Here is a 25,256-nt window from a genome sequence, read left to right as displayed (position 1 = left end):
CCCCTTGCCCTGTGCTGTTGTGAGCAGTGCAAGGGCCGTAGCACGGCTGCTGGCACAGCCTGGTTAGATGCTGAGCCCACAGCGGCTGTTTTAACTGCTTTCTCTCAAGAGAAGATGTGTACTCTGGCTGTTCTCCTCTGACCACCACCAGAGAAGGTCACCGCTTCATTGCTGTGGTACGTAAGTACCTACCATCATCTCAAAGTAGTTCTGTCACTGCTATGAAACACTTGGAGCAAACTCTTCTGTTGGTAACAGCAGAGCCTGCGTGCAGAGAACGTGTTATAGCACATTCCCTCCTGCATCATCTCTGTCTCTTAAAAAAGTAATTAATTAATTAACCTTTTTACTTTCCCTGATGGTATCAGCTTCTTAGCCAGAAAAGATGATGGCTGTGCACTTTATATATTTTGTACAGATCTGGGGAATTGCATGGTCTCTCGGGGACTGTGATCATTTTAGCTTGCTGCTCAGCTAACTGATTTTTTGGAAAGGGCTGAAGGCAGGTCAGGTTGAAGATAAACAGACTCAGCCAGTTTTCTCTCCAGAAGCTGTCATCCTTTAATGGAGCGTGAAGAAATGGCAGCAGAGGCATGAGTCAGTTGGGTTGGTTGCGTACATCTGCAGCTCAGAGCTGTGGGGATTTTCTCTCTGCTTCGTTTTTCACGATGTCTCGTGCAGTCGTGGCGTTTCCACTGCAGCTCAGGGGCAGCAGAAACCTCCTGGCTCTGGTCGGCCTGTGGCAACCCAAAATGTTCAGGAAGAAGTGCGAGTGTGATGCAGGGAGTTAAGCTGTGTGGGATTATCCCCCTCGCTCAGAGAGATGTGTCTGTCGGCGACACGTTGTATTAATTGTATGAATACAACGAGCTTGTAGTAATTTATTTGTCTTAACCCCCCGAGTGTGGAGAGTTTTGGGGGGGTGGTGGTGTGGTTTTGCTTGGTGGGTTTGTTGTTGTTTTTGGCAAGGACAGTGCTCGCGTCAGAGCAGGTCTGTTGCCACCCTTGGGCAGCAGGGGGTAAGGTCTGTGCTTGTAGGCTTTTACGCCATGGGTTATAAATTTCCAGCTCAGCCTCTGTGAGATGTGCTCTGCTGCAAAATTATTCAGACAGATGCACCCCGAAACTTGCCATCAATAGTCAGTTTGGTCAGACAGAAGTAACAGGGAGTCTTTAATGCGTGAGATTTGAAGCTTCACCTAAACCCTTTGCACAGCTGAAATCACACAGGATGTAACTCAGCACAACCCTACTGATTTCTTAGTCATAGTCACACAGGCGTAATTACAACCAACAAAGATACCTAGGCTGGGAGAGGCTCTTCTTTCTGAAGTCCAGGGGTTGCAGAACTGCAAATGCAGTGACCGTCGTCGTGCCACGGAGGAATGGCGGTGCGCAGCATGGTGGCAGCTCGTCGTGCCACGGAGGAATGGCGGTGCGCGGCGCGGCGGCAGCTCGTCGTGCCACGGAGGAATGGCGGTGCGCGGCGCGGCGGCAGCTCGTCGTGCCACGGAGGAATGGCGGTGCGCGGCGCGGCGGCAGCTCGTCGTGCCACGGAGGAATGGCGGTGAGCGGCGCGGTGGCAGCTCGTCGTGCCATGGAGGAATCGTGGTGCGCAGTGCGGCGGCAGCTCGTCGTGCCATGGAGGAATGGCGGTAGCTCGTCGTGCCACGGAGGAATGGCGGTGCGCGGCGCGGTGGCAGCTCGTCGTGCCACGGAGGAATGGTGGTGCGTGGCGCGGTGGCAGCTCGTCGTGCCACGGAGGAATGGCAGTGCGTGGCGTGGTGGCAGCTCGTCGTGCCACGGAGGAATCGTGGTGCGCGGCGCGGCGGCAGCCTCGGAGGCCCCTCTCTGCGGCGCGGGATGAGGGATCTTCCTGGCTTGCTCCTCCGCTGTGGCTCGCCGTTCCCCTCCTTGGCCCCGGTGACGCAGCGCTGCCGAGCGGGTTTGCGGGCAGGACGGGGATCCAAACAAGGAACAAAAACAGGTGGAAAAGGCTCGCCTGCACGGCTGGCAAAGCCAGGAATAATGCCACGTCTTGGAACGCAGTAGCTGGCAGCGACTCCAGGCTCTCCCCGTGACATTTCGGCGTTGGGTGGCAGGAGGAGACGGGTCCTTTCACTGCTCCTTCCCTCGGTGTCTCAGCGTGGCGACTGCTGGCACGTGCTCGTTAGCGGAGCTCGGAGCAGCGCAGCAGTCTGTCTCTGTGGGGAGATGGATGCTCATGGTAATGTGCATTTTCCGCGGGGTGTTTTCTGCTTGCTTTGGAGCAGCGTGGCATTTCAAACCAGAGGCTGGAGCCAGGGGATTGCCAGTGAGTGACACGGTCACTGCCCATCGCTGCCTGCCATGCTCTGGTTGGGACATGCGCTAACCTCTGCCACGAGACCACCGCCGCTCATCTCTAAAGTTATCTGCAGTGGGAGGGCACTCGTAGCTTATGAGAGATTTGGTAAAAGCGAGGTCCTTGGGTAAGGTGCAGTGCGGCGAGCAGCGGGTCGCTGAGTGCGTGCGGCCGTCCGCAGAGTGAGCGGAGCCGGTGACGGTTCTGGGTGTCCATAGCCCGTCCAGCGAGCTGCGAGTTACCTTCGGTGCCGTCACACCACAGCGAGGCGGGAGGATTTCTGTGTTCCCTAGCATTTGTAGTGCACAATTCTCTGCTGCATAAACAAAACAAGTTTATTGGAGTGCAGGCACAGAAAGCACGGCTGGTGCCTCTCTGGGGCTGTGGTTTCCACGTCCTGGGTGTGAGAACAAGAGTAGCTGAAAAGTGTGTTTTTTAGGTAGGCGACATTTACAGTGATTTATGGGTAAGTTTTACGACATATGAGCATGAAGGAAATGTGGTAGCCCTGTACAAATCCCTGTCAAACACACATATGGTGTCTAGTCCTGTGTGGTGACCAGGAGCACTGACATCGTGGCTTGTCCTTATAAACACAAACCCGTTTGTGACAGCGTCCTGGGAATCTTGCCCGTCTGTGTTTCCCACCGCACTTCTGAGGCGCTCGCTGAACTCGGCCACCTTGCTTCGTTTGTTGATTGACATCTCTTACTGTGTCTTGGTCTTTGTGGAGACCCGTGGTCTCACACTGGAGGTTTCCTCTTGGCTTCCTATGCTGGGGGTTTGATGTTGCAGTCAAAGACTTTGAACATTTTGGTTACCAACTGGTGGTTATTGCTAAAGGTGAGAGCAGCGAGTTGTGAAATTTCATAATGCTACTGTCACAGTCAGTAACCCCCCAGGTGTTGAGCTGCTTTTTCTCCCCAGACCTCTTGTACAAACGTAGCATGGTAACGCCAAGGATCTCGTACAGGTGTCTGCGTTAGAAGAAAGTCACCCTTGAACAGCCCATAGAAACTTTCCTGCTGTAAATACTTGGTCCAAGAGAGCAGGTAGGCAGAGTTGCTTCCACGTGCCCTTTCCAAGGGAACAGCCCTTACACTGTGCTGTCTGTTAGTATTTTTTTGGTACTCAAACGCGGAATTTAAACTTCTGTTTTTGAAAGTGCAGTATAGCTTGGTGTAAGGTTGAACAGGCACTGGGGTGGCGGCTGGGAGGCAGCCGTGAAGGAAAGCCCGTCCGTCCACACGTCCTCAGGCACGAGGTGCTGCCTGCGGCCGTGCCCGTGTGCCGCCTGCAGCTCCCACGCCGTCGGGGACGCGGCCGTGGACCTCGGCGCTGGTGGTGTGGGTGGCCGAGCCAGAGGCTCTGTCCCTGAGTTTAAAGAGCCGTTTTGTAAATAACTTGTCAGGGAAAGGACATCTCTTCTCTCTTTTTCTATTTAAAGCTGGACCCCATTTTCTTTTTCGGGTGATGTGCCACGTCTATCTTTTTATTTTTCCCTGTTTAAGCGCTACATTTTAGCCTGCTGAAGTGACATTTGGCTAGAGTCAGTCTCTGCTGACAACTGAGGGACAACTGCCCGGCTTTGTCCTTCGTTGGGAGGAAGCAGACAGTGGTGATGGAGAAGGCAAGACGAACTGTGGGAGGAGGCAGTGCCTTTGGCAGGAACGGGTGGTGGAAATGGAGTTAGCTCATCTGGGAGTGAACGAGTTGGATCCCTCTGCTATTTCCTACTCCCGAGGTGTTGTCATGGGCAGGATATTCTCTTGCAACAATTGGAGGGTTTTGGATTGCTTCGTGGGGATGAGCAAGAAATTACCTTTGGATTGAGGTGACTGTCACTCCACAGCATCAGTTGAATGTGACCTGATCCAGCTGGCCTTTGCTAACAACTTTTCTTTCTCTGATAGAGATGAAGATGGAGCTATGATAAAAATCACAATCCCAGATATGAAATGTGGTGGGAATCGAGCAACAGCTTTTTTATTCAATCACAGCTTTAATTTGGCAGATGTTCACTACAGAAAGTGAGAAGCCTCTTGAAATCACAGATTGAGATAGTAGTAGTAGCAGTCTTTATTTATGTTATCCTCTGGCCTCAGTCAGGAATCACAAACGCTGGATGAAAGCTAAATGACTCCCTGTGCTTCCAAGAACTTACACTCTGAGAGGTGGAGGACAGCAGTTTCCAGGATGAGGCTCCAGTGGCTTTCCAAACACCTGTGACGTCCCTTTTTGTCAGTCGTGTTACCCAGCCACAGCGGGCGTCTGCAGGACACCTGTGCTGAAGTCAGAGGCTACATCTAGTGATCGTCACTGCACACCACACTGCTCTGAAAAGACAAAGCTGGCAAAGGATAGGGAAAAGGGCATCTTTTACATTTATAAAGAGAAGGGTGAAGTTGGAGAACTGCGGTGGCAAGTCCGGTTCTTCATAGAGAGCATGAGACGCTCTGAATATGGGGGGGTTTATATCCCCCTCCCTCCTCCGTGGTGCAGTAGAGCAGAAGGAACTGTATGGTAGTCTGGTAGTCGCCTGTAGGTGAAGTGAAATGGGCTTTTCAGACTGCTCAGTCCACCCCAGTCGCGGCTTCATTTCAGGTGTCACAAACGATGAAGCAGCAGAATCCAGCACTGCAGGAATGGGGGTGTAAGTTTTTCAGGAGAGTGACTCAACTCTTCTGTTGTCATCAGCTCAGCGGTGGCAGAAAGTGGAACTAGATGGGGTTTGAGTGGGATGGAAACAAATGGGATGCAGGATGTGTCAGTGTCTCAGTTAACCAGTGCCTTGCAAGGAAAATGTCTTGCAAGACCGGCATGGCTATTGCTGTCGTCTGGCGGGACATTTTCATTTCTACTGGGCAGACCAAAACCACTACGTAGAGCAGATGGGTTTGTGGGCACTTAGGAGACAAGTTTAGCTGTTGGCCCCCAGCTCACTCCTGGATGGTCTCTGAGAAGTGAATTGTTGGTTAGTACCTTCAAGCCACGGAGTACAGTTTCCCCAGGAGTCCCTGCAGTTCGGCTGGGAAGATGCATCGGTTTTCCAGTCTCCTCGCTGGGTTTTCCCGTCCTTACCTCCCACCACTGTGTAGGTGAGGAGGAGAAGGAGCAGAGGTAGGGGAGAACCTGCTAAGGTGACTTGGTGGTGTCAGGTGAAGGAGTGAGGCACGAGCGTGCAGCTGATTTCGTCTGGACGGATGGATGGCTTCCGATTTCCCTGACTGCCACCAGTGCAGCCGTGCTGGGGCTGGTCACTGCACTGCTCTTCCCAAGCCAGAGCCAGTCTCCTGTGCAGTGATGACCAGCACTGGTCAGACACGTGTGGTGTATCTGTCTTGCTCTTTTGTGGTGGCAGTGATCAGTGGAGAATAAAAGACGACGAGGAGTTCTTGCCTCACAAAGGATTTCTGTGGAGCTGTCACGTCAAGCCGGCTGGAAATGCTGTGCCCGTAGTTGTTTCCATTAAAAATGTTGGGCTTTGCTGAAGTGAAAATAGTGCAAAGAGTACTGGCTTCAGTTAAGTTTCTCTGGGCAAACAGTTCTCTGTGAAGGTCTTTTCTTTGGTTGGGTGGTTTGGGTTTTTTTTGTTTGAGTTCCATGTTTGATTTTTATTTTTTTTAAAGTTCTGATATAGAAAGTTTCAGTTATTGTAGAGGTCTCCATAACAGCATGACGGTGCAAATATTTTCTAATTTTAGTGCACATGAAAATTATGAAAATTAGCAGAAAAATAAAGCAAACAAGATGACCCCAAACTGGAATTTTGACGTACAAAGTCACTGAAAAGTTTCTTTCATTTTGTGGGAGTCATCAAAATCAATTTTGTGCTGACACCTGAAGGAGTGAAACCGTTTTGTTTCTCTTCGCTGCCTGAATTGAGCCCTCATGGTAACCGAAGTCGTTGGGTAGATGACTGTGATGGGCTTTCGTTGCAGTCCCTGGTGCCAAATCCGAGGGGAACGCGTACACGGAGACTCGTTTTGGGAGGTATCTGCAGTGTGGAGCTCAGCCCCGCTCCCCGGTCCGGCCGGCGCAGCAGACCCGTGTCTGAGCAGGAGCCTGTGCTGGAAGCCAGGAACCAGATTTGTAGGAGAAGCCGGACCCGGAGCCCGCTGGGGTTCCCTGGCGGGCTGCAAGGGGGGAGGCTCTTGACAAGGCCGGGATGGAAGGGCGCTGGAGCCCGGGAGAGGAGGACCGTGGGTTTGCAGGACGGTTGCCCTCAGCCCGTGCTGCTGAGCTGTTGGGAGCTGGATGCTCGCGTTCAGGAAAGCATGCGCTGGCTGCAGCGATGCCCTGGCTCCGTCTGCCTGTAATTGCGTCAGGGACAACAGCGGCGATGCTCTTCCGTGCTGAAGGGCATGGGTATGTATATCTGATGGGCTGGGTGGTATAAGGGCGAGTTAGGAGGTCGGTGTTACCTTGCTGAGGCAGAGAACAGCTTCCTAATTGAGCATGAGTAATCACTTTAATAACAAAGAATAGCACCAGGCCCTCTGTGTGGGCCAGATATATTTACAGAATAACTTGTGGAGATTTTTTATTACCTGGTATTGACGTCATTTTTCTTTTACTGTTGGGACTCCAGTGACTACGAGTCTAACCACTGCGATGTCATGGGGAGAGCAAAAAGAATGGAAGATCCAGTTTTAAAATTCTTTATGGAAAAGCTGATGAAAGCTGAATAATGTCATTGGTTTAGTGCCCTTTCGTTGTATCTTCATTATGTGCTTCATCATATGGCGAAAGACGAAACGACCAACAGCCCTTAAAACAGCGCGGGTCCCCTGTGCAGTGGTGGGATGTTTCCCATCCGGGAGGGCTGTGGAGGGTGAAGCTGTAAAAGCATTGCCTGTTCAGACCCAAATGTTGCTTGTTTCTGTATTTGTGGGGAAAAAGATAACATTTTTTTGGGGGGGAAAAAATATTCTTAGGGCTGCAGAGCTAGGAATGTGTAAAGAATTATAAGAAAAAATAAATGGTGTGTGAGGTGCAACAGAAGAACTAGGGTCGCTGCTGTCACACGGTGTGTGGGATGGCTGCCAGCAGCACCCCTAAAGGCATGGGGAGACGCAGATGGGTGTCTGTGTGCAAAACCCCTAGTTCTGTCAAAATCCTTAAGACCTTCATTTTTTCCTATTTTGTACCAAAAAGGTTATTTCTACTGCGTAAATAAACACAAAAGAAGTGAAGAAAACACTAATGGAAACAAAAAAGTTTTCCTGTGTTTTTAAGCGCGTCACGTTTGCTGTGACTGAAGGAGCAGTAACGCTGGTGCCTGCGTAGAGAATTACGTTTTGATGAAGAGGTAAAACAACAGTTCTGATTGTGCTGAAATTGTGAGTTTTGCTTGTTTCACAGACTTTCCCAGGCTGCCCCTTGAACCCTGATGCTGGAGGGGCAGTGCAGACAGGTGATGTTTGTTCTGTGCTCTGTGCTCTTGCTGGCTCCCACACGCGCTCGTTTCCTGTGCAGTGCAGAGCTGTCACAGGCGTCACCTGCAGCAAAGCGGTTTCAGGGCTTCCCAGGGTAGCAGTAAGTACTTAAGCCTCCCCTCTGCATAGCAAAGGAACAATTTCCCCTGAACCAGTGTCGGTAATATTTGACCAGGTTTTTCTTGTGGCGTATCTGTGCCGTCTGAACACTAAGATCCGTTTAGCGTCTGCGTCTTACGCCCGGGGGCTGCGTCTGCGCTGCTCTGAATCCTCTTGGTGGGATTCAGTGAAGCTCTTTGTGCCTCTGCGGCGAACCGAGGAGACAGCGTGCCTTCGAGGGGTGCTGAAGGCGGGATCGACCAGTGCTCGCCAGCCACGCGGGCAGGCAGAGGAGATGGGTCAGGATCCCGTGTTTCGACTGCAGTGTATAGAGTGTGCTCTTTGGTTCATATTTGGCCTTTTTAAAATGACAGGATGGGAAAGAATGGGTTCCTGTCCCCCCTGAAGCGAAGCTGAAATTGATTTAACCGATACGTCAGACAAATGATTTGAACTGAGTGGTTACTTAAACCTCTTTGGAGATGAGATAATTAGGTTTCTTTTTGTCTGTCTGACCTCAGAGACTGTTGGTTGTATATTTGCATGCTCAGGACCAGCTTCCAGGATGATCCTTCCCGCACCTCTGACAGGCAGCCAGCCCAGCAGCTTGCGAGGCGTTGTGTTCCGTGGAAGAGCTGCAGAGCACGAGCACCGGAGAGCTTTTTTCCTCCTGAAATTAAAGTTGGAGGTCAGGTCTTAGGGAGACAGAGATGACTTGATCAGAAACTCTAGACCTCTCACCCTTGGGACTGCAGAATACAGCAGGGGTCTGTGAGTCGCCGGGTTCCAGAGCGCTCTCAGAAACACCAGCTGAACGCGTAAGCTGTCAATAGTGGCCGAATTCTACGTGAGCCTGATGTATTTACAGAATGACCCTCAGGCAAAAACACCCTTTTGACTCAAGTAAGTTTTGCTTGCAAAATGGCATCTGGTCTCTACCTGTGGAAGCACCAGTTCTGGCAGATGGTGAACCGGCCCTGGAGAGTGGGTGTTGATTTGCAGTGCGGACCTGGCGCTGCAGATGAGAAGTTGGACTCGGTAGTATTCCGGTCATTTATCTGAAGCCAAGTACCCACCATGGCGTTATCTGCATTTGAGCTATTATTAATAGTGACGTGGTGGTGGCATTATCCTTGGCTCTCCAGAGGCACAACATAAGGGGCAATCAACAGTCTGAAGTGCTCAGAAACTTACCCTGTTTCTTCCACTGGATTAACAGCAGCAAATAGGCAAACTCTTTATTAAGATCGTGCATTCATTCCTTTGGAGTCATGATGGAATTCTGATATAATCAAAAATCCCATTAATATTCATATGATTTAATATTACTGGGTGTAAGTACATTTATTTTAAATTGAGCTGCAAATCATTTAGTTCTTTGTAATTACAGTACTGCTATTAAGTATTCATAGGACTGTACAATATGGTGTCACAGGAAACCTATTTTAATTTAGTGGTAAGTCAATGTTTTAATTTTGTGTAAAATCAGAAACTAATTTACCAAGCATTCTTGCTTGCGTTTTCCCAGCCAGTTTTGCAAGCCTGCTTCAGTTGATTGCGTTTGAACTACTCTTTTGTAGCTTTGACAGTTTGGAAGTCGCCAGGAGAAGCCTTAGGTCCGGGGCAGCTGACATGCGTGCGTGCTGTCGCGTGTAGTTTTGAGTGTGAGCAGAGGCGGGCAGAGGTCGGTCATACCGCGGCGCTCAGCTCCGCGCCGTCCCCGGAGTTGGAACACGACGTATTTTCATAAACTTCATGAAAAGTTGATCGTGGAGAACAAGTCTTGAGGATGGTGCCTGTATTAGTAATTTACGTTGCTGGCACTGATTTCTAGACGTAAGACTGTTTCAGCTGTGAGAGTCTTTGGCAGTGTATGTAGATGGATCTCTCGGAGGTCGGTGGGAATTTCAGCTTGCAGAAGGACGGGATGGATTGACCAAGGGTATTTTTGTGTTCGCCCCATCCCACGCCAGCACCCAGAGCTCGCTGCATACAGCACGGTATGCTGTGTGCACTGGTAAAATGCTTTGGGTCCGTTTTCTTTTAAAATTATTTTTGTACTAACTCGTTTGTGGTAATTAGAGGGAAGGAGTTGCTGCTATTTGAGGCAGCACTACACGAAATGGGGTTTTGCAATAAGTGACAAAAGCAGTCTGCAGAGGACTGGGACAGATATGGTCTTAGAAGTGATCTGTATCCTGTGCGTTGTTTCGTATGACTTCTGCCTGTGCAGCTTCTCCTCACCCCTATGGAAAGTGAATATTTGTCCAGAAGAGTCTTTTGCCTGTGCTGCTGTAGCGGTCGTTAAACGATTTTACTGCCTTACTGCAGTTGAACCAACCCTCTGGAAATCTAAATCCCAGAAGTTCCCAGGAGAAGTGATGATCGTGGAGTGGATTAAAGGTTGATCTTAACTTCCACGTGAAGACCTGGAAGCTTGTAAAAGTGGGAATTTTTTTGTTGTTTTCAGTAGAGCCAGTGTTCCCCTGGGACCTCGAAGCACTCTCTTAGCCCTAGGTTATGCATGAGTGGGTGGTGTGTACACAACCGCAGAGGGTTGCCTATCGCTGCAGCTTGATTTCATGACTCCAGCCATGCGCCTAAGTGTTGTGAGATACAGATGTGTCAGGGTAGATAACAGAAAATTTTGTTGTGACAGCTGTATGCTATGGTATGGCTTCATTTTGACGTGTCTACGTAACCTCTGTTTTCAAGAGAATCCAGGCCAGAGGGGCAAAGTGCAGTGCACAGGTGTCTTCATGGGGGTAAATGTGCACCTGTGAGAGATCCTTCGATTTATAACTGTCCTTTCTAACTCTCTCCCCTGCAGGACGAGGTCTCTTCTGTGGACATTGAACTCCCAGCTACCTATGCCTATTGCCTGTGATGGAAGAGCTTGATGTTAATGTGAGGTAGGATGAACTACACCGCTCCTCCTCTGCTGCGTCTCGGTGAGCTGCAGGGGACGGGGCCGTGCAGTGCGCTGGCAGAGCTGCAGGGTGGTGTTTTCTGTGTGCCTGTGGACGAAGGTCTCTGCTCATGCAGCAGCGCCTGGTTTGGGGTTTGCTGGAGCTTCTGTGAGGATGTAGTGTCACCCTGTTGTTTGTGTAAATGTCAGATGTGGCGTAGACAAGACAAGGGCTTCCTTGCAGTGGGATGAATAGGGCCCCATCAAAGACCAGGCCCATCTGTGGCTGCTGAAAGTCTGATCCTAGGCTTTTTTTCTTTTTGGTGCAATGGTCTAAAAACTTAAAACCTCGTCTCTCCTGCCTTATACTGGAGCAAGCAAAAAAAAAATGATGTCTCTGAAGTCATTTCAAACCGCTGGGCACGCTACTGGTATCAGTGAGAGACAAACTTCAGAGTGGATCATTTTGATCCTGGAAGTGCGGTGCCAACAGAAATTGTTCAGAAAGGCTGGAGATCCTCTTTGCAGCTGTCCCCGGGACACAGGGCTGTTATCCATCAGGTGTGATCTGCAGGGCCTTTCTGTAGGACTGGGATTTGTCCCTTTTGTGTCTCCGCCGTTCGCCTGTCCAGGCTGCTGGTGATGCTGAGCTGTATGGGGAGCTGAACTGAGACCCACCAAGCCCACTTCCCGCAGGGGCATTGAACTTCTGACCAAACTCGTGTTGCTGGCCCAGGCACAGGAAGAAGCAATGTTCCCGTAGCAATGAGAGGTGTACGTTTCCACAAGGAGTTTTCTTAAAATCCGCTCAGGGAATATCTTTTTGATATCTCAAGTTTTTATTTCATGGAGTATATCTTCATCCTTCCCCTCCCTGGATGCTCGAGTGGCAAGTAGATGGAAAAATATCTTGGAGTAAGTTGTTCTGATAGAGACAGATCAAATGTATATACGCTGGCCTTCCAGGGAACCTTTCCCTAAAGAGTTACTGCGCAGATACTGGGAGGAAACGCAGTACAGAAAAGCGGGGAACAGAGTCTTGTGCCCCACAGGGGATCCTGTCATGCCACCCTGTCCTCGCAGCTTCCTAGCTCTGGGGCTTTCAGGCTGGGACGAGCCGATGTGCGAGCCACAACCCACTCTCTCCAATTGCACGCACAGAGCGAGAGAAAACATTTTCAAAGACAATTTCTGTTCTTAATGAGGCTCCTCAAAGTGCTACACTATCAGAGAGAACATCTCTGGTCTTCGTTCACCTACTCAAGTGTCAGGAAAGTCACCAGCAGCTCCAGGTTGCTGCTTTAATGCACACTTAGCAGGTCACATTTATAACCTGGTAATCAATGCTGAGAGGTAATGTGTTTTGCTTAATGAAATTTGTCTTGCCTTTTTAATACCAGAAGTGTAGTTAAATGCGTAGGCTACTGCTGTTTCTCTATAAAGGGAATTAAGGTGCTGACACCAGGCAATTTTCCCCACACGCTTTTCCTTCCTCTAAAGGCACTAGACAAAAATCTTCTGTTGCTCCCTACGGTGAAGAGAATTCCCCACTATACATTCCACCATTCGTAGAAGGAAAATCTGCCAGTTCATAAACACAAAGGGGCACAGAGAAACTGGCTCGGCGAGTGCCTGACCCACAAGTGCCTGGGCACAGGGAGGCTGTACGGGCAGGGAAACATGACATTATATTTACCTCACCTATGTGTTTTTTCGGTAATGTGCTATTTGCCACCGGTGGAGACAGACACTGAGTGGGTCTGACCCAGCATATGTTTTTAAGTGATCTCTTGGAGTTTTGTGATTCACTGTTTGTGGGAACCAAGAGATCAGTATCTGTTTCTTCCTGGTTTTGAATTTTACCGTAATTCCAATCAGCCATATCCTGGTCCAAAAAAAAATCCTGCCCAACCCAGACCCCAAACTCGGATAAAACTAGTTACTCTCAGAATTAGGCTTTCTCTTCCTACTTGTGATACTTTCCAATGTGTGACATAGCCTGAATGCGATGAGAAGTGCTTGGGAGGAGGGGGATTTGGGCACTTGGGGGGGCACGGGCAGAGCTGGGGGGGGTCTCCTTTGGTCAACTTTCTGAGGAAAATGCCCATCGCACAGGTCCAGGAAAAGGTTTTTTGGGAAGAGTCGCTCAAGGGACTGCTTCCTCCTGTCGACTGGCTGGTGGGGCCAGCTGGTGTGGTCTGACCCTGGCAGGGCAGCGGAAGCAGCTCTGAGGGGGAACTTCTCGTCTGGTGAATTATTTCAGCCAACTTCCTATTTAGATGTTAAAAGGCAACACGAGGTGTTCCCAGGGATCTGGTGAATGAAAATCCATGGGAATTTGAAAGCTCTTCTGAGTCAATATTGATTCACTGTTCCCCAGCTGTTTTGACCAAAGGCTGTGCTCAGATCTCACTTTGTTGTAATTCAGGAATTACTCTCTTCTGTTTTTCCTAGGGGGTCTTTCTGAGCTGGACTAAGGCAGTCCTTCATTTTGTGTGGTTGGTTGCATACACAGACTTCCTGGTAGGCATATGATTTTATTTTGACTCAATGCTTTTCCAAATGATGAATTTTTGGTTTTGATAGCTTTGCTTGTCAGCTACGAGCAAGTAGCTAATGCTTCTTCTTTATCTGCCCTGATTTCAGCTTTTTTTCCGGGGTGTGGAACACTGAATGTTTTCTGTCGAAGCTGGGGGCTTCCACATGTTGTTTTGTAAAGCGACATGGTGAGCCCAAGAGATGGGAGCACTCGGAACCGCGCTCCCCATCCCTGCGGGGCTCAGGGATGCTCCGGTGGGAGGTCTGCGTGAGAAGGGAGCAAGCCTGGGCAAGAGGGAGATGCTTGGACAACGTGGGGACAGCAGCGGGACGGGAGGAGAGGGGCAGGTTGACCTTGTCTAGAGCTGAGCCCTGTGGAGACAGCACATCGCTCTTCGGTTCAGAGCAGCAACTGCGGCGTTGTCCTGCGCCGGCGAGCTGGGGTGGCCGCGGGTGCAGGGCTCCTGCCCTCGGCGGGGTTTGATGAGCTGCCCAGAGGATGCCGAGTGGTGAGCCGCTTTACGTCTCGGTAGCTACCTGAAGCCTTGCAGGCAGGTTCAACTGCACGAGGGTTTTGTTTCTGTGGAAGAAATTTGGTTATGAATTTTAGAAAGGCTGCAGTGTGAGGTTAGAGAGGCATTCCTGGAAATTTTAGACAGTCTGCTTTTGGACTTGTATTTATCACAGCCGAGGGGGGTGGCAGACCTAATTTTCTCTAATTCTAGAGTAGAAAAATAAATGACCTCACAAGTATTTCCGATTTATGTTTTATAGAATTTTTTAATTTCATGCATCTTGGTGATTGTTATTGGACACATTTATTATAGGCAGTAGGTTAATGAGATACTGTCAAGTGGTTTGGAATGAAAACTGGAACACTTGAATTGGTTAGAGTATGAGGAAAAAAAGCTGTTCCCTTTATTCTCTTCATTTCCAACAACTTTATACAAACACCAGTTGGTCGCACCGCAAACAAGAGCGCGGCGCTCCTTCCCACTGACCCGCACGGAGCGAGCCGTAGGCGGTGTCCTGCTGCCGCTGCCCTCCGGCCGACGGGCAGGGCTCCCGCCAACGCCTTCGCTGCTGCCCTCGGCGGCACGGACCCCGAAGGCTGCGACGCACCACGCCGCGTCTCCAGCTGGGAGCCGGCAGCATCTGAAGGCTGCGACGCACCGCATCGAGTGTCCGGCTGGGAGCCGCAGCCTCTGCAGGCTGCGATGCACCGCGCTGTGCGACGCACCGCGCCGCGTCTCCGGCTGGGAGCCGGCAGCGTCTGAAGGCTGCGACGCACCGTGCCGCGTCTCCGGCTGGGAGCTGGCACTGGCGCGAGGGCTTGAGCGAGCGGGCTGCTGCCCTGCCTGCCCGTGGTGCTTGTGGATTGGTACAAACCTACAAAATCTGTTGGCACTTTTTCAGTTTTTCTGTTTTTTTTGGTGCATTAGACAGTTTCACTTTCATGCAAACGCGGTGATTTTGGCAGCCTCGGAGAAAGTGGGAAAAGGCTGAATCGCTTGGGGGACAAAAGGAAAACACGCAGAGGGATGGCTGTGCTGCGGTTTGTTTCACTGCGCCTGCGCTAGCGCTTCGGTGCGGAACAGCAGTCAGGTGAACCCCCGGCCGTCCCCACGCGCGCTGCGTGGACGCAGATCACACGGCGTTTAGCGAGGGGACCTGTGAACTGCGTTCCTCTTGGAGGACGCTACACCAGCAGCTCTGTGCCACGCACTCTGCGGTCCCCGGTGAGGACCAGAGGTCTTGGGGCGTGGGCTGAAACCACGCGGCTTCCGCATTCGGGTGGGGGGGGACGTTCAGGCAGGGACACTGGGCTAAATCTAATCCAAAATAGAGTGGAGGTGTAGGGGCCACAGTGCCAGCTGCTTTGATCTCTTCTCGTGCCAGATTACCGGCTAAAATAGACACTGTGTGTACAGAAGTCACCTGGGAGTCCACGGACCCTTGTTTTTCTGTGTGCAAACCAGGCAGTTGGCTCTTACAGGGTGTGGTTAGGTCCGTAATAAATCTGCCTGTGAAAACTGTGAAAGGAGCATCTGCGTACCAAGAACAGCACCTGCAGACCTCACTGAGAAATCCAGACAGGCCCCAACAGGGAGGACTCTGCTGCTCTTGGGCACTTGCCAGTGTAGGCTGCAAATGTGCCATGCACAGGGAGTGAGCAATGGCCTTATTAAAGATTATTCAAGCCTTCCTAGACCTTTGGTAAGACTTTCATCATCTGACTACAGAGCATTCCTTGTAGCCAGGAGTGAAGTAAAGCTTCCTGTCAGTGTGCCAGTCCCTCCTTATCTCATAGTGGCTAAATCTGACTCCTTCACGTTGCTGGGAGCACAGGTATCTGGAATCTACACCAGTTCTGAATGGCGTGGTTGGCCATTCTTGTGCGTTTTCCCTTCTTTGAGCTCCAGCACTCATCGTTCGTTCATTCGTCCCATTGCTATGGGTGCTGCGTGGCAAGCCCAGCATTTCTAGCTCCTGGGCTGCCTCGGTCTTAGCTGACCTGGCACCGTAGAGCCCTCCTCGTGGTGCAGCTCTGCAAGCCTCCCACCACACTAGAGCTTCACGGTGCTCAACAGCTTTATTCAGTTAACTGCTTGGAGGTGCTCTGCTGGCACAGTTTGAAAACCATTGGCCAAGCCTTCTGAAGGCTTTTGGCACAGGCAGGCTCTGGTTTGGCGTGCAACAGGTTGGGAAGTTGCCGTCACTGACTGGACATTTCTCAAAAGCTGCAAACTGATTTTTGTGTACTGGCTGCTGTTTCCATTGGGCAAGCACCCGACTGCTGCGTGCTCAGTACTGACTGCACCATTGTGTTTCAGGCAGCTTTTAAAATATTTCTGCTAGCATTTTAACCCAAGAGGCTGTGCTCTGGGCTTTGAGAACTAGGTTGCTTTCCAGTTTTCATGCCAAACTCTTTGTAGGTCCTTGGGCAAATCTTCAACACTGACTGACCCCCCCCCCCACTGTGACTTCTGGAGTCCCATGCAAGCTCCAGCACTCACACCCCTTATTGCTCTTCAAGTCCATGGCTGGGTGGGGAGATGTGGGAGAGCAGATGCCTGGCACTTACAGCCAGGACCGGGCGAGCAGAGCTGTGGTTGTGCTGGCTGGAGATCTTACCACGGTCTTGGGCAACAAGGAGAAACCTCTGCTGTTTGAATGGGTACTTCTGAGCGTGGTCAGAGCTGTTCTGTGTACTTCACACTGTATAAAGGTTTCTTGCTTCCTCAAGTGTTGGGGAGAGGCTGCTGTGCTCTTGAGAAATAAGCTTTTGAAAAAAAAAAATCACGAGAACTTTCAGTGCAAGTAAATAGCTTTTATATAAGCCTTTTTATCATAGCGGCTGGTGAAGGTAGGCTCCCCTTGCTACATCAGCTATGGAGAAACCATGTATTATTTGAGTTTGTCACGACAGTAATTGCTTTTTATTTTTAAGCTGGGGCCCCAACACAGCTGAATTTTAGATTGATGTTAATTGCTTCCAGACTTGGCTTTATCAGCTTTAGTTTTCTCAGTTTGTTGCTGAAGGTATATTTGTGGCTTGAAGTACTCTAAAAAATGCAGAGCCCTCCAGCAGTACTGTGTGGTGTTCATTAATCTTATCTTGACTTTGAGAAATGAGAGGCAAGGTGAGGGAACAAGGAATCATATTGATGGAATTAGTTGTGTTTGTTTGGAAGAAAAGGAAATACTCCATTATTCAACCCAGCTGCTGTTTCTGAAGTCCTCGTGGGGAGGCATAGTGAAAGTTATTTCTGACAACAGCCCTTCTTGATGACATGACCTCTTGAGTCAAGTTGTATGTTTGAGTGAGTCCCAGATCTGGAGCCTTGCTGTGTTGGTCCAAGAGACCCCTTTCTACATGGACTGCAAGAAGCCGTGCTGTTGATGGCTGGCTCAAGACAAGTTCTTACCTAAAGCTGGTGTCACTGGCAGGATGGCTGCAGAAAGAGGCGGAGAAGGTCTTGGGTCTCCTCTCCCCATCCAAACCTGGGAGGAAGCAGGAGTGATAGTCAGCAGTGGGAGAGAGAGGGACTCGAAGAGCTCCGTCCCTGGAGCTCCAGAAGTAGCCAAGGGATGTCCTAGGAGAGGAGCCCATGTGTGCCCTCGGTCCCTTGCTTGGGACACTGGCAGCCAGCAGCGAGGACTGAGGGGTCAAGAGCTGAGCTGTGGGGCAGGACAGCCAGAAACTGGGCTGGGAGCGAAGGGGGCTGTTTGGGCAAGGGCAGGCTGTGCTGAGTGGCTGGGACAAAAGAAGCGTCTGATTTAGTGACCCAATGAGTAGCAAACGGAAGGGTTTTAGGAAGGAGCTTCTGTGCTCCGAGTGCCCTGCCAGTGGGGATTTGTGGAAAGCAAACAGCTTAAGATTCCTCCAGCAGATTGCAGTATAAGTGTTTACTCTTATATGTACACAAGCTCTTTTTAAAACCTCTCCACCTGCTACATTTTGAGTCATTAAATCATTGTTTATCTCAACTTCTTTGATCACATTTCTGTTTAGGTGAGAAATACCAGGCTAAACCGTCATTTAACAGGCCAGGATCAGCCTAGAGTGCTCTTCATTTCCCAGTCCCCTTTCGAAGGGAAGATCGACTCTAATCCTCCTGTAATGCCTGCAGCATCCATCCGGAAGGATGCTTGCTCGTGCGCTTCTGTGGAGACAGACACACTGACCGAGAAGATTTTCTGTGGAGCCCTGTCTTCTCCACGCAGGCAGGAACGGTGCAGCGATCAGAGGAGCTCGTAGCTGAGCGCTGGGTGTTTTCATCCCGTGTTACACGAGTGATACCGTGTCCTGTTCAGCTTGCTGGGCTGATGTAGAGGAGTGCACTTTCTCCTGAGGAGAATGGCAGGTAGAACACACAGTGCCAGAAAAGAGTGAAGTAAAACCGTGCAGATCCCTTATGAGGCAAAACGTGACGGTGTTGGTTTGCATCAGCTGCAGATACGACCATACAGAAGCTGTGCTGTTGAACAAAATGAACCATTTATAAGCAGCCGTTCGAAAGACGGCTGGTCGTTGGAATTGCGGGGCTCAGCCCCTGTGTGCCTGGGCTGGCGTGGTCCAGCACCGAGGAAGGCATCCGCGCGCTGGGAGTGCGAAAATGCACGGGGCGATCCCGGATCCGCAGCCGCAGGCTTCGCCGGGCATCGCCCCTCTGCCGACACCGGGCGCGAGAAGAGGGGCGAAGCGGGCGGGCGCAGGGAAGCGGGGCATGGTGTAGAGGTTCGCTTTCGTATTTTTGTGCTACCAGTCCAACAGGCTCGGCAGCTGAACAAGCCCCGTGAGAGAAGTTGTCTCTGCTGAATGCTCCCTACCGCCCCGGCACCGCTCTGCAGGAGCGGTAGCTGTTTCCAGCCTGGGTACTTTTCATATGGTTCAACTTTTTTCTCAGTTTCTAGGGAAACAATTTACAGCACTATATTTATCGGAACGTCTTTCCAAACACCCCCGCCAACACTTAATTAATGCAATTTTTAAGCCTGGCTCTAGCTTCTGGGAATTAATAGCGTGGTCCCTTATGGCAGCTGTGGAGCAGGTGAGACATAGATCATCTCCGGGGGAAGGGAGAGGGTGAGGAGGCGGGGGGCAGCTCCGCCGTTCGGCTGCGGGTGCCGAGCCCCCCGGGAGGGACGGAGGGAGGGCCACCACGCGCTTCTGAGATGCTTCACTCTGCCTGTCTTCATGTGCCCTGAGGAACCTGTGCAGACGAAAAAGCCCTTGACAAATCGCTGGGCTGTAAAAATCAGCTTTTTGGTGTCTTTCAGCACATCCTTTCTGTAGCCCCAGTGTCTCCGCACAGCGTGGCAGCTGGTGAAGATCTGGAAGAGGCTGTGGAAGGCTGTTAAAACAGTCCCAAAGCCTGGGCTATCCTGGGGCAGACCTGGCTCTAGGACTTGGCAAGAATGGGCAGCTGCCCTAGGAAGGAGCCGATCGCCCGGAGCAGGAAAGCGGGCTGGACGTTGTTGCCAGCCTTTGCCCATCCAGCTGCCTGGAAGGGCCTTTGCAGAACACCCTCCTCGGCTTTTGAGGGCTGACCCACAGCATTAGGCGGGCAAAATTCCCTGAGCTGCTTCTGGAGAAGTGCAGAAAGACCGTCCCAAGGTCCCGGGTCTCCTCTGGGAATGCTGTCCTGGGAGCGGGGCCGTGACGCTGTTAGCCAGCATGCAGTGGTGTGCGCGGCTGCAGAACGAGCCGTTCGCCGCTTGGGAACGAGCACGGCCACGATTCGGGTGTGAAAGATGCTGCAGCGAAGCATTTTGTGCTGTTTGCTTGGCCACGTGTCTAGGACCTGCTGTCGGGCAGCGTAAGTGACTGTTGGCAGACTGTTACCCTGGAGCAGAGTGCACCTACAAGGCAGATAACGAAGCGTGCTCCTCTCCTTACCCAGGTCAGTCTGCCCACTGTTTGTCTTGCCCTTACTGCACTGTGGCAATGAATCATCAGCGAGGTGACTCCCTCGCCTGGCAAACAGGCAGAGGTCTGGACCTCAGCCGCGGGCTGGACTGCTGTCCTGCCCGTCTGTTAGCCGAGGGCTTGCCGTCACGCGTCCTCCCAGCAGCAGCCTCTGTCCCCCAAAGCCAGAACGCTGACTGAAAGCGGCTGTTGGCTGAGCACAAGCTTTGCCGTCTGATGGACAGGAACCCTGTAGAGATGAAGCTTCCAGGGAGTCTTTGGCTGTTTAGAGGTTATTTTGTCAGGTGTGTTTTTTTAGGGGAAAAAAAAAAAAAGCAAAACAGCTGAAAAAAAAAAGGGGCAAAAAGAAAACCCCCCAACTTGAGGCATACTGAGAAATGCAGCAAAGCAGTGGGTTCCTCCTCATGCCATGGGGAGACAAAGTGCCGTTAGTGCTGCGAGCTGCTGGGCGCACGTTTGCAAAGGGACTCGCAAAGAGGCAGTTCCAGCTCTTGTGCCTGTGTCACAGAATCACAGAATCACAGAACAGTAGGGTTTGGAAGGGACCTCTGTGGGTCATCTAGTCCAACCCTCAGTACAAACCAAGTACCTGGGGGCCAGACTGCTCTACCTGTAAGCACAGGCATAGCAGGTGGGAGGTGGACAGGTCTTTGCAGCTGACACCGTTTCTGCTCTCTGTTGAATTGCTGAGAGCTGAGTATGGCCTTATGCACCTCATGTCCTTCCCAGGACATGAACAGTAAATCTAGAAACTTTAAAAAAAAAAACCAAAAACGCCCTTGCAGAAAAAAGCGTTAGAAACAGCATATCAACACTGGAGAGAGCTGCTGGGAGCAGAAGCCGAGTGTCTGGCTGTGTGCTGACATACCTGTGGTGAACGGACCCGCAGCGGACCGTTCGACTGCCTTGCTGTGAGCTCGGGGAGCAGCGAAGGAGAGGGAAAAGGGCTCCGCTTGCGGCTAGTGAGGGGTGGGGTGGGGTCGGCAGGGTGCTGTTAGATATCGTGGTTGAGTCACCGTCCCTGGAGGTGTTCAAAAAACGTGATGTGACACCTGGGGACATGGTTTAGCAGGCATGGTGGTGCTGGGGTGACGGTTGGACTTGATGATCTTAGAGGTCTTTCCAGCCTTAATGGTTCTATGATTCTGTGATCTGGCTGTCCATCTGCGGATGGGTCGGGGTGAAGGAGAGCCAGAATGGAGCAGGGCCTTTCCCTTCGTGGGCACATGAGCTCGTGCCTGCGTGAGAGCAGAGGACGTGTGCCAGGGCTGCTTCGGGGTCCTCCCGCTCTTCTGTCACCGCTCCCTAGGTCGGGCACTGCCTCGTAGCTCGTCTCTGAGCGCGGCTCTGTGTGCAGGCACAGAGTGCTTCTGCTTAACAGTAGGCACAGACCCTTTCCTTGCTTTTCCAGTGCCCCCAGAGCTTTAGCACACCCCGCGCCTGCTTGTCCGTTCGCTGTGTGACTGTCCCAGCCCAGGTGCCGTCCCGGTGGGAGTACTGGGTGGCTGTGCAGCAGCACACCAGGCGGAGGGAGAAGCAGGCTCCAGTGCTTACAGTGCTGGGCAAGAGCGTGTCCTGATGGCTCTGAGTTCTTTTAAAAGAAGTCAGTTCCAGATGTCAAATGTGCGTAAACAGTTTACTTCACTTAGTCCCCAGCTGCTTAGCCTAATCTGGAAAATCACCCGAGCTCCCAGTTGGCTCCTAGAGCTCAGGTGATTTTTTTTCTTTTTTTCCCATCTCCATATCTCTAGAGTTATATCTATTGGCATTGAAGTTCTGTTGGACTTTGCCTTAAAGGCCAGGGCCTGAAAATGCAAAGTCTGCTTGTTTCCAAAGCCTGCTTTCCACAGTGAGACCGCAGAGCTGTGGTGATGGGCCAGCCCTTGGCTGACCATCAGTAGACCAGTCTGGAGACTTGTCCAGGGCTTGCTTTTCTCAGGGACTTCCTGAGAGCTTGGAGGACTTGTCTGAGAACAGGCTGTTGTCTACTCAACAGGGAGCAGAATAGGAGAGTAAATAAATCCAACAACAGAAGACGGGGAGGAAGGACCTGGTTCGTGTTAATTTAGTCAAGAAGTTCTCAGGACTGAGAGCTGAGCGGTGCAGAAGCAGCCCAAGAGCTGTGACATGTCTCTGAGCAGATGCAGCCGGGGGCCCAGGTATTTGGAGGACTAGGGCAAGCAGAGGATGTCACAGGAGTCCAGACAGGTTTTGAGTTGCTCTGTGGAAAGGAGAGAATGGGAGGCATGGCCGTTCCCATTGCATCTTCTCTGGGGCTTGTGCATCAGGATATGAACCTCCTCTTTGCTGGTAGACATCCCTGGAAAATTAATAGAGTGCCTTACTTTGGTAATTAAACTGCTTTTGTGGTATTTTGGGCCATGCTGGAGTGGAAGAATGCATTTTTTTTTTCTCCATTCCCAAGCAGCTGGAATAGATTTCGTCCCATTACTGCCATTATTTGCAATTTCCATTTTTATGGGCCGTAATGGGGATGTGATTCTCAGGCAGAGCTGGCAGCTACAGTGAAACACGGGGGTTTTGTTTCTTGCGATTCAGCTACTGTTCAGTATGCTTTCCTGAGCCCAGCAGACCTGGGTCTAGTCCAGTGCAGGCACCCAGTGTTTCTGTGTCGCGTGTGCTCTTCCCTGTAAGCCATGCGCAGAGCCCTTGTTGATGCTGTCTCCTTGCAGCAACGAGAGGATCTGCTCAGAATTGCTCTTGGTGACACAGTCTAAAACGAAAGTTTTCCCTGGAGCTCAGAGCTGTAAACTGATTCAGCTAACACCGTCCCTCACCTGAAATACCTGTTGAAGTTAGTAACAAAGTGTAAATGGCCAGAAAAATTAATCACAAACCAAACTGCCTTTCTGTTCTCGTCCTCAGTTAAAATGCACTGCACCCCCTTTCCAGAAATGCCACTAATTAGGGCTTCCCGTGCTCCGCGACTGGCGGGTGCTGCTGCGTGTGCAGCGCGCTCACAGCGTTCATTGCGCGTGGCTGCCGTGCTTCGCGTCGCGCTGCGGCGGACGGTCGGGCGCGCGGAAGCTGGGGAAGGGCTGAGGAGACACGCCGCTCCCCGGGGACGCGAGGCGGTCGCTCGGCCAGACGCTGCCAGGGGCACGCGCCCCGGGAGCCGGGCAGGTGGGCTCCGCCGTGCCCTGCCTTCGCAGACCTCGCTGGGACGTGCCGTCCTCTGCGAAAGTGCCCGCTGCTGTCGTCTGCTAATGAACGAGCTGGGAGCCGGCTGCGTGTGGCTCCGAGCCGCACGCGTGTCTGGGGGCTGCCTCAAACAAACCCCGTTCCAGAAATCAATAGATTATCTTCTCTGTGCCAAGGCTTCCATGAGCAGGGGTGACAGCAAGAAACTCTGTCATTCCTCTAGATTCTGAAACTGGGAAGCTGTCCAGGAAATATTAGAAGTTAGACAGCCAATAGCTGTGTTTGTCTTTTGTTGTCCAAGGTGTAAACAAGCAGTGGGAAAAGCGCACAGTCTGGGTATTTCGGTGCACAGCCCGATGCCAGGGCGCTTCCACCAGTCTTGACTGAATGCCAGTCGTTTAACAATATTTCCCTGACTGTAAATATTGCTTCCAAAAGCAGAGCAGGACCTTCCTGCTTTTTGATTTGAAAGCCTTGCCACTTCCAGGCTTTCGGCAAAGATGGGAACAAAGGTTTGCCCTGGTTTGAAAATGAGAACTGAGTATGGGAATGCCAGTAAAGAGTAAGAACTGCCATGACCGTGTGTTGATAGAGAGTTACCTTTGGGGAAACAGGTGTGTGGGGACAGGGCAGGGCTCACTTTCTGGGTTTTACAGGAAAAGTTATAATAAGATGGGGAAACAAATGCTTTTTGCATGACCAGGAGCAGCATCTCGCCCTTGCAGAGCAGCGGGCTCTGCTCGATCAGTCTCTGTGCACCCAGGTTTTGCACATGGCCGTTGCAAGAGGCGTCACACAGATTTCTGTTAGAAATCTGGGCACTCAGAATGTGTTTAGCATGAGTCTGAACCTTGATTTTCCAGCTCACTCCTGTGCCAAAGGAGGTTATGTCACAAATCTGCATCAAGTTCTAAACTACTGAGATAAAGCGTGAGATGGCCGTACGTGTGGGTGTAATGGTGATGTTGCTGATGTCTCTGTAAAGTAAAATTCTTTTGTACAATGACTGAACAACAAACATTGTTTGAAAGTACGTCGTAGACTCCGTCTTGAATGTGTACAGATGACAATTAATGGGAATGCTGCTGGGAAATAAGGTGCTTCAGTGAATCTCCTAAGCATAGCTGTGTTGTATTGGTCAGTGGGTCACGCAGCCTGCTCTGTTTCAGACTTCTTCAGACGTGAGATAGGCAAGAGCCACTTATTTGGAAAATAGAGGACAAGCACACTATTAATACGGAATATACACCAAGAGTCAGGTTTTTTTTTGTGCTTCTTTCATCGTCTTCTACTCTTCATTAAACTGACATTTAGTTTGGTAGATGCAGTGGTCTTACTTCTGAGGAGCAATTCTAATTAGGAGCTGATCAAGAGATTTCTGATTAAAGGCACGTTTGATCTTTGGTTTTATTGAGCATTTCCAAAAGAGAAATGATTGTTACAACCTCTCTGCTGCACTTTGTAGTGTACCTAAATTGCTACCTATGCCTAAGCCAGAGGTTTGGTTTTTCCATAGTTGTAGAGTGTTTGGTAACCTCATTAAAATAAGTAGACCCTCCATGTCCAAAAAGCTTTGTTATATTTATGTGAAAATAAAAGGGGACTATTCAGCATATGAGGGGGACATTTGGAGTAAAATTTAAAGACTTCAAAGTATGTTATAAGGAAGAAAAGAGCGCTGAGGCCCTGCACACTCCAGGTAGATGTGTAAGATTGCTTTTTGTGGTTGCACAGGGCTGTGCACAAGAGCTCTCCTGCGGTAGTTGGTAGTGGATCCCAAACAAAGTAGTTGCAGCAGCTGCCCTTCCTCCATGTAAATACCATGATCCTAATCTAATGCTAATTTCCTAAGTTAATTTCAGCTTATATTTTATGTGACAGTCTAATGGTTTCTAAGGATTGTACTTGCACGCATCAGCCTTGCAGCAGTATCTGCTCACGTGGGTGTAATTTATGAAAGAGTTGATCTGCCTGGGAAGGAGCAGAGCTGGGGTTTCATCCTTCGTTGTGCGGGAAGTGGAGATGGATCTGCTGCCTGGGAAGGAGCAGAGCCGGGGTTTCGTCCTTCGTTGTGCGGGAAGTGGAGATGGATCTGCTGCCTGGGAAGGAGCAGAGCCGGGGTTTCATCCTTCGTTGTGCGGGAAGTGGAGATGACGTGGCCACTGGGCTCCCACCTAATTCCCTGCGTGGGGAGAGGCCCTGGGGCTCGGGCAGTGCCCGGAGACGCACTGGGTCTGGGTTTGTTCCCCGCCTCTGTCGCACGTGTCCCGTATAACTGCGGCAGCTGCTGTCTCCCGACGTCTCAGACCTCCAGCTGTGTGAAGGTCGAGGTCT

The 25,256-nt window shown here is 51.0% G+C and overlaps 1 protein-coding gene across 4 annotated transcripts in view; it reads left to right on the top strand.

Annotated features, from left to right (window-relative positions):
* HTR4 (5-hydroxytryptamine receptor 4) overlaps window positions 1-25,256 on the top strand; it is a 126,042-nt gene that overhangs the window by 29,937 nt on the left and 70,849 nt on the right. For all 4 annotated transcript variants that reach the window (XR_012766098.1, XR_012766099.1, XM_075442220.1 and 1 more), the window contains exon 2: window positions 10,712-10,793. Coding sequence is in view for 2 of the 4 variants with exons in the window: in XM_075442220.1 (XP_075298335.1) it covers window positions 10,768-10,793 (26 nt within the window). In the remaining 2 variants the exon portion in view is untranslated. The remainder of the gene's footprint in view (window positions 1-10,711; window positions 10,794-25,256) is intronic.

The sequence above is a fragment of the Opisthocomus hoazin genome, chromosome 23 (genome assembly GCF_030867145.1).
Source record: "Opisthocomus hoazin isolate bOpiHoa1 chromosome 23, bOpiHoa1.hap1, whole genome shotgun sequence".
NCBI classification, from domain to species: domain Eukaryota; kingdom Metazoa; phylum Chordata; class Aves; order Opisthocomiformes; family Opisthocomidae; genus Opisthocomus; species Opisthocomus hoazin.
Note: the sequence above shows the minus strand (reverse complement) of the source record. Positions and strands in the feature narration are given on the sequence as shown.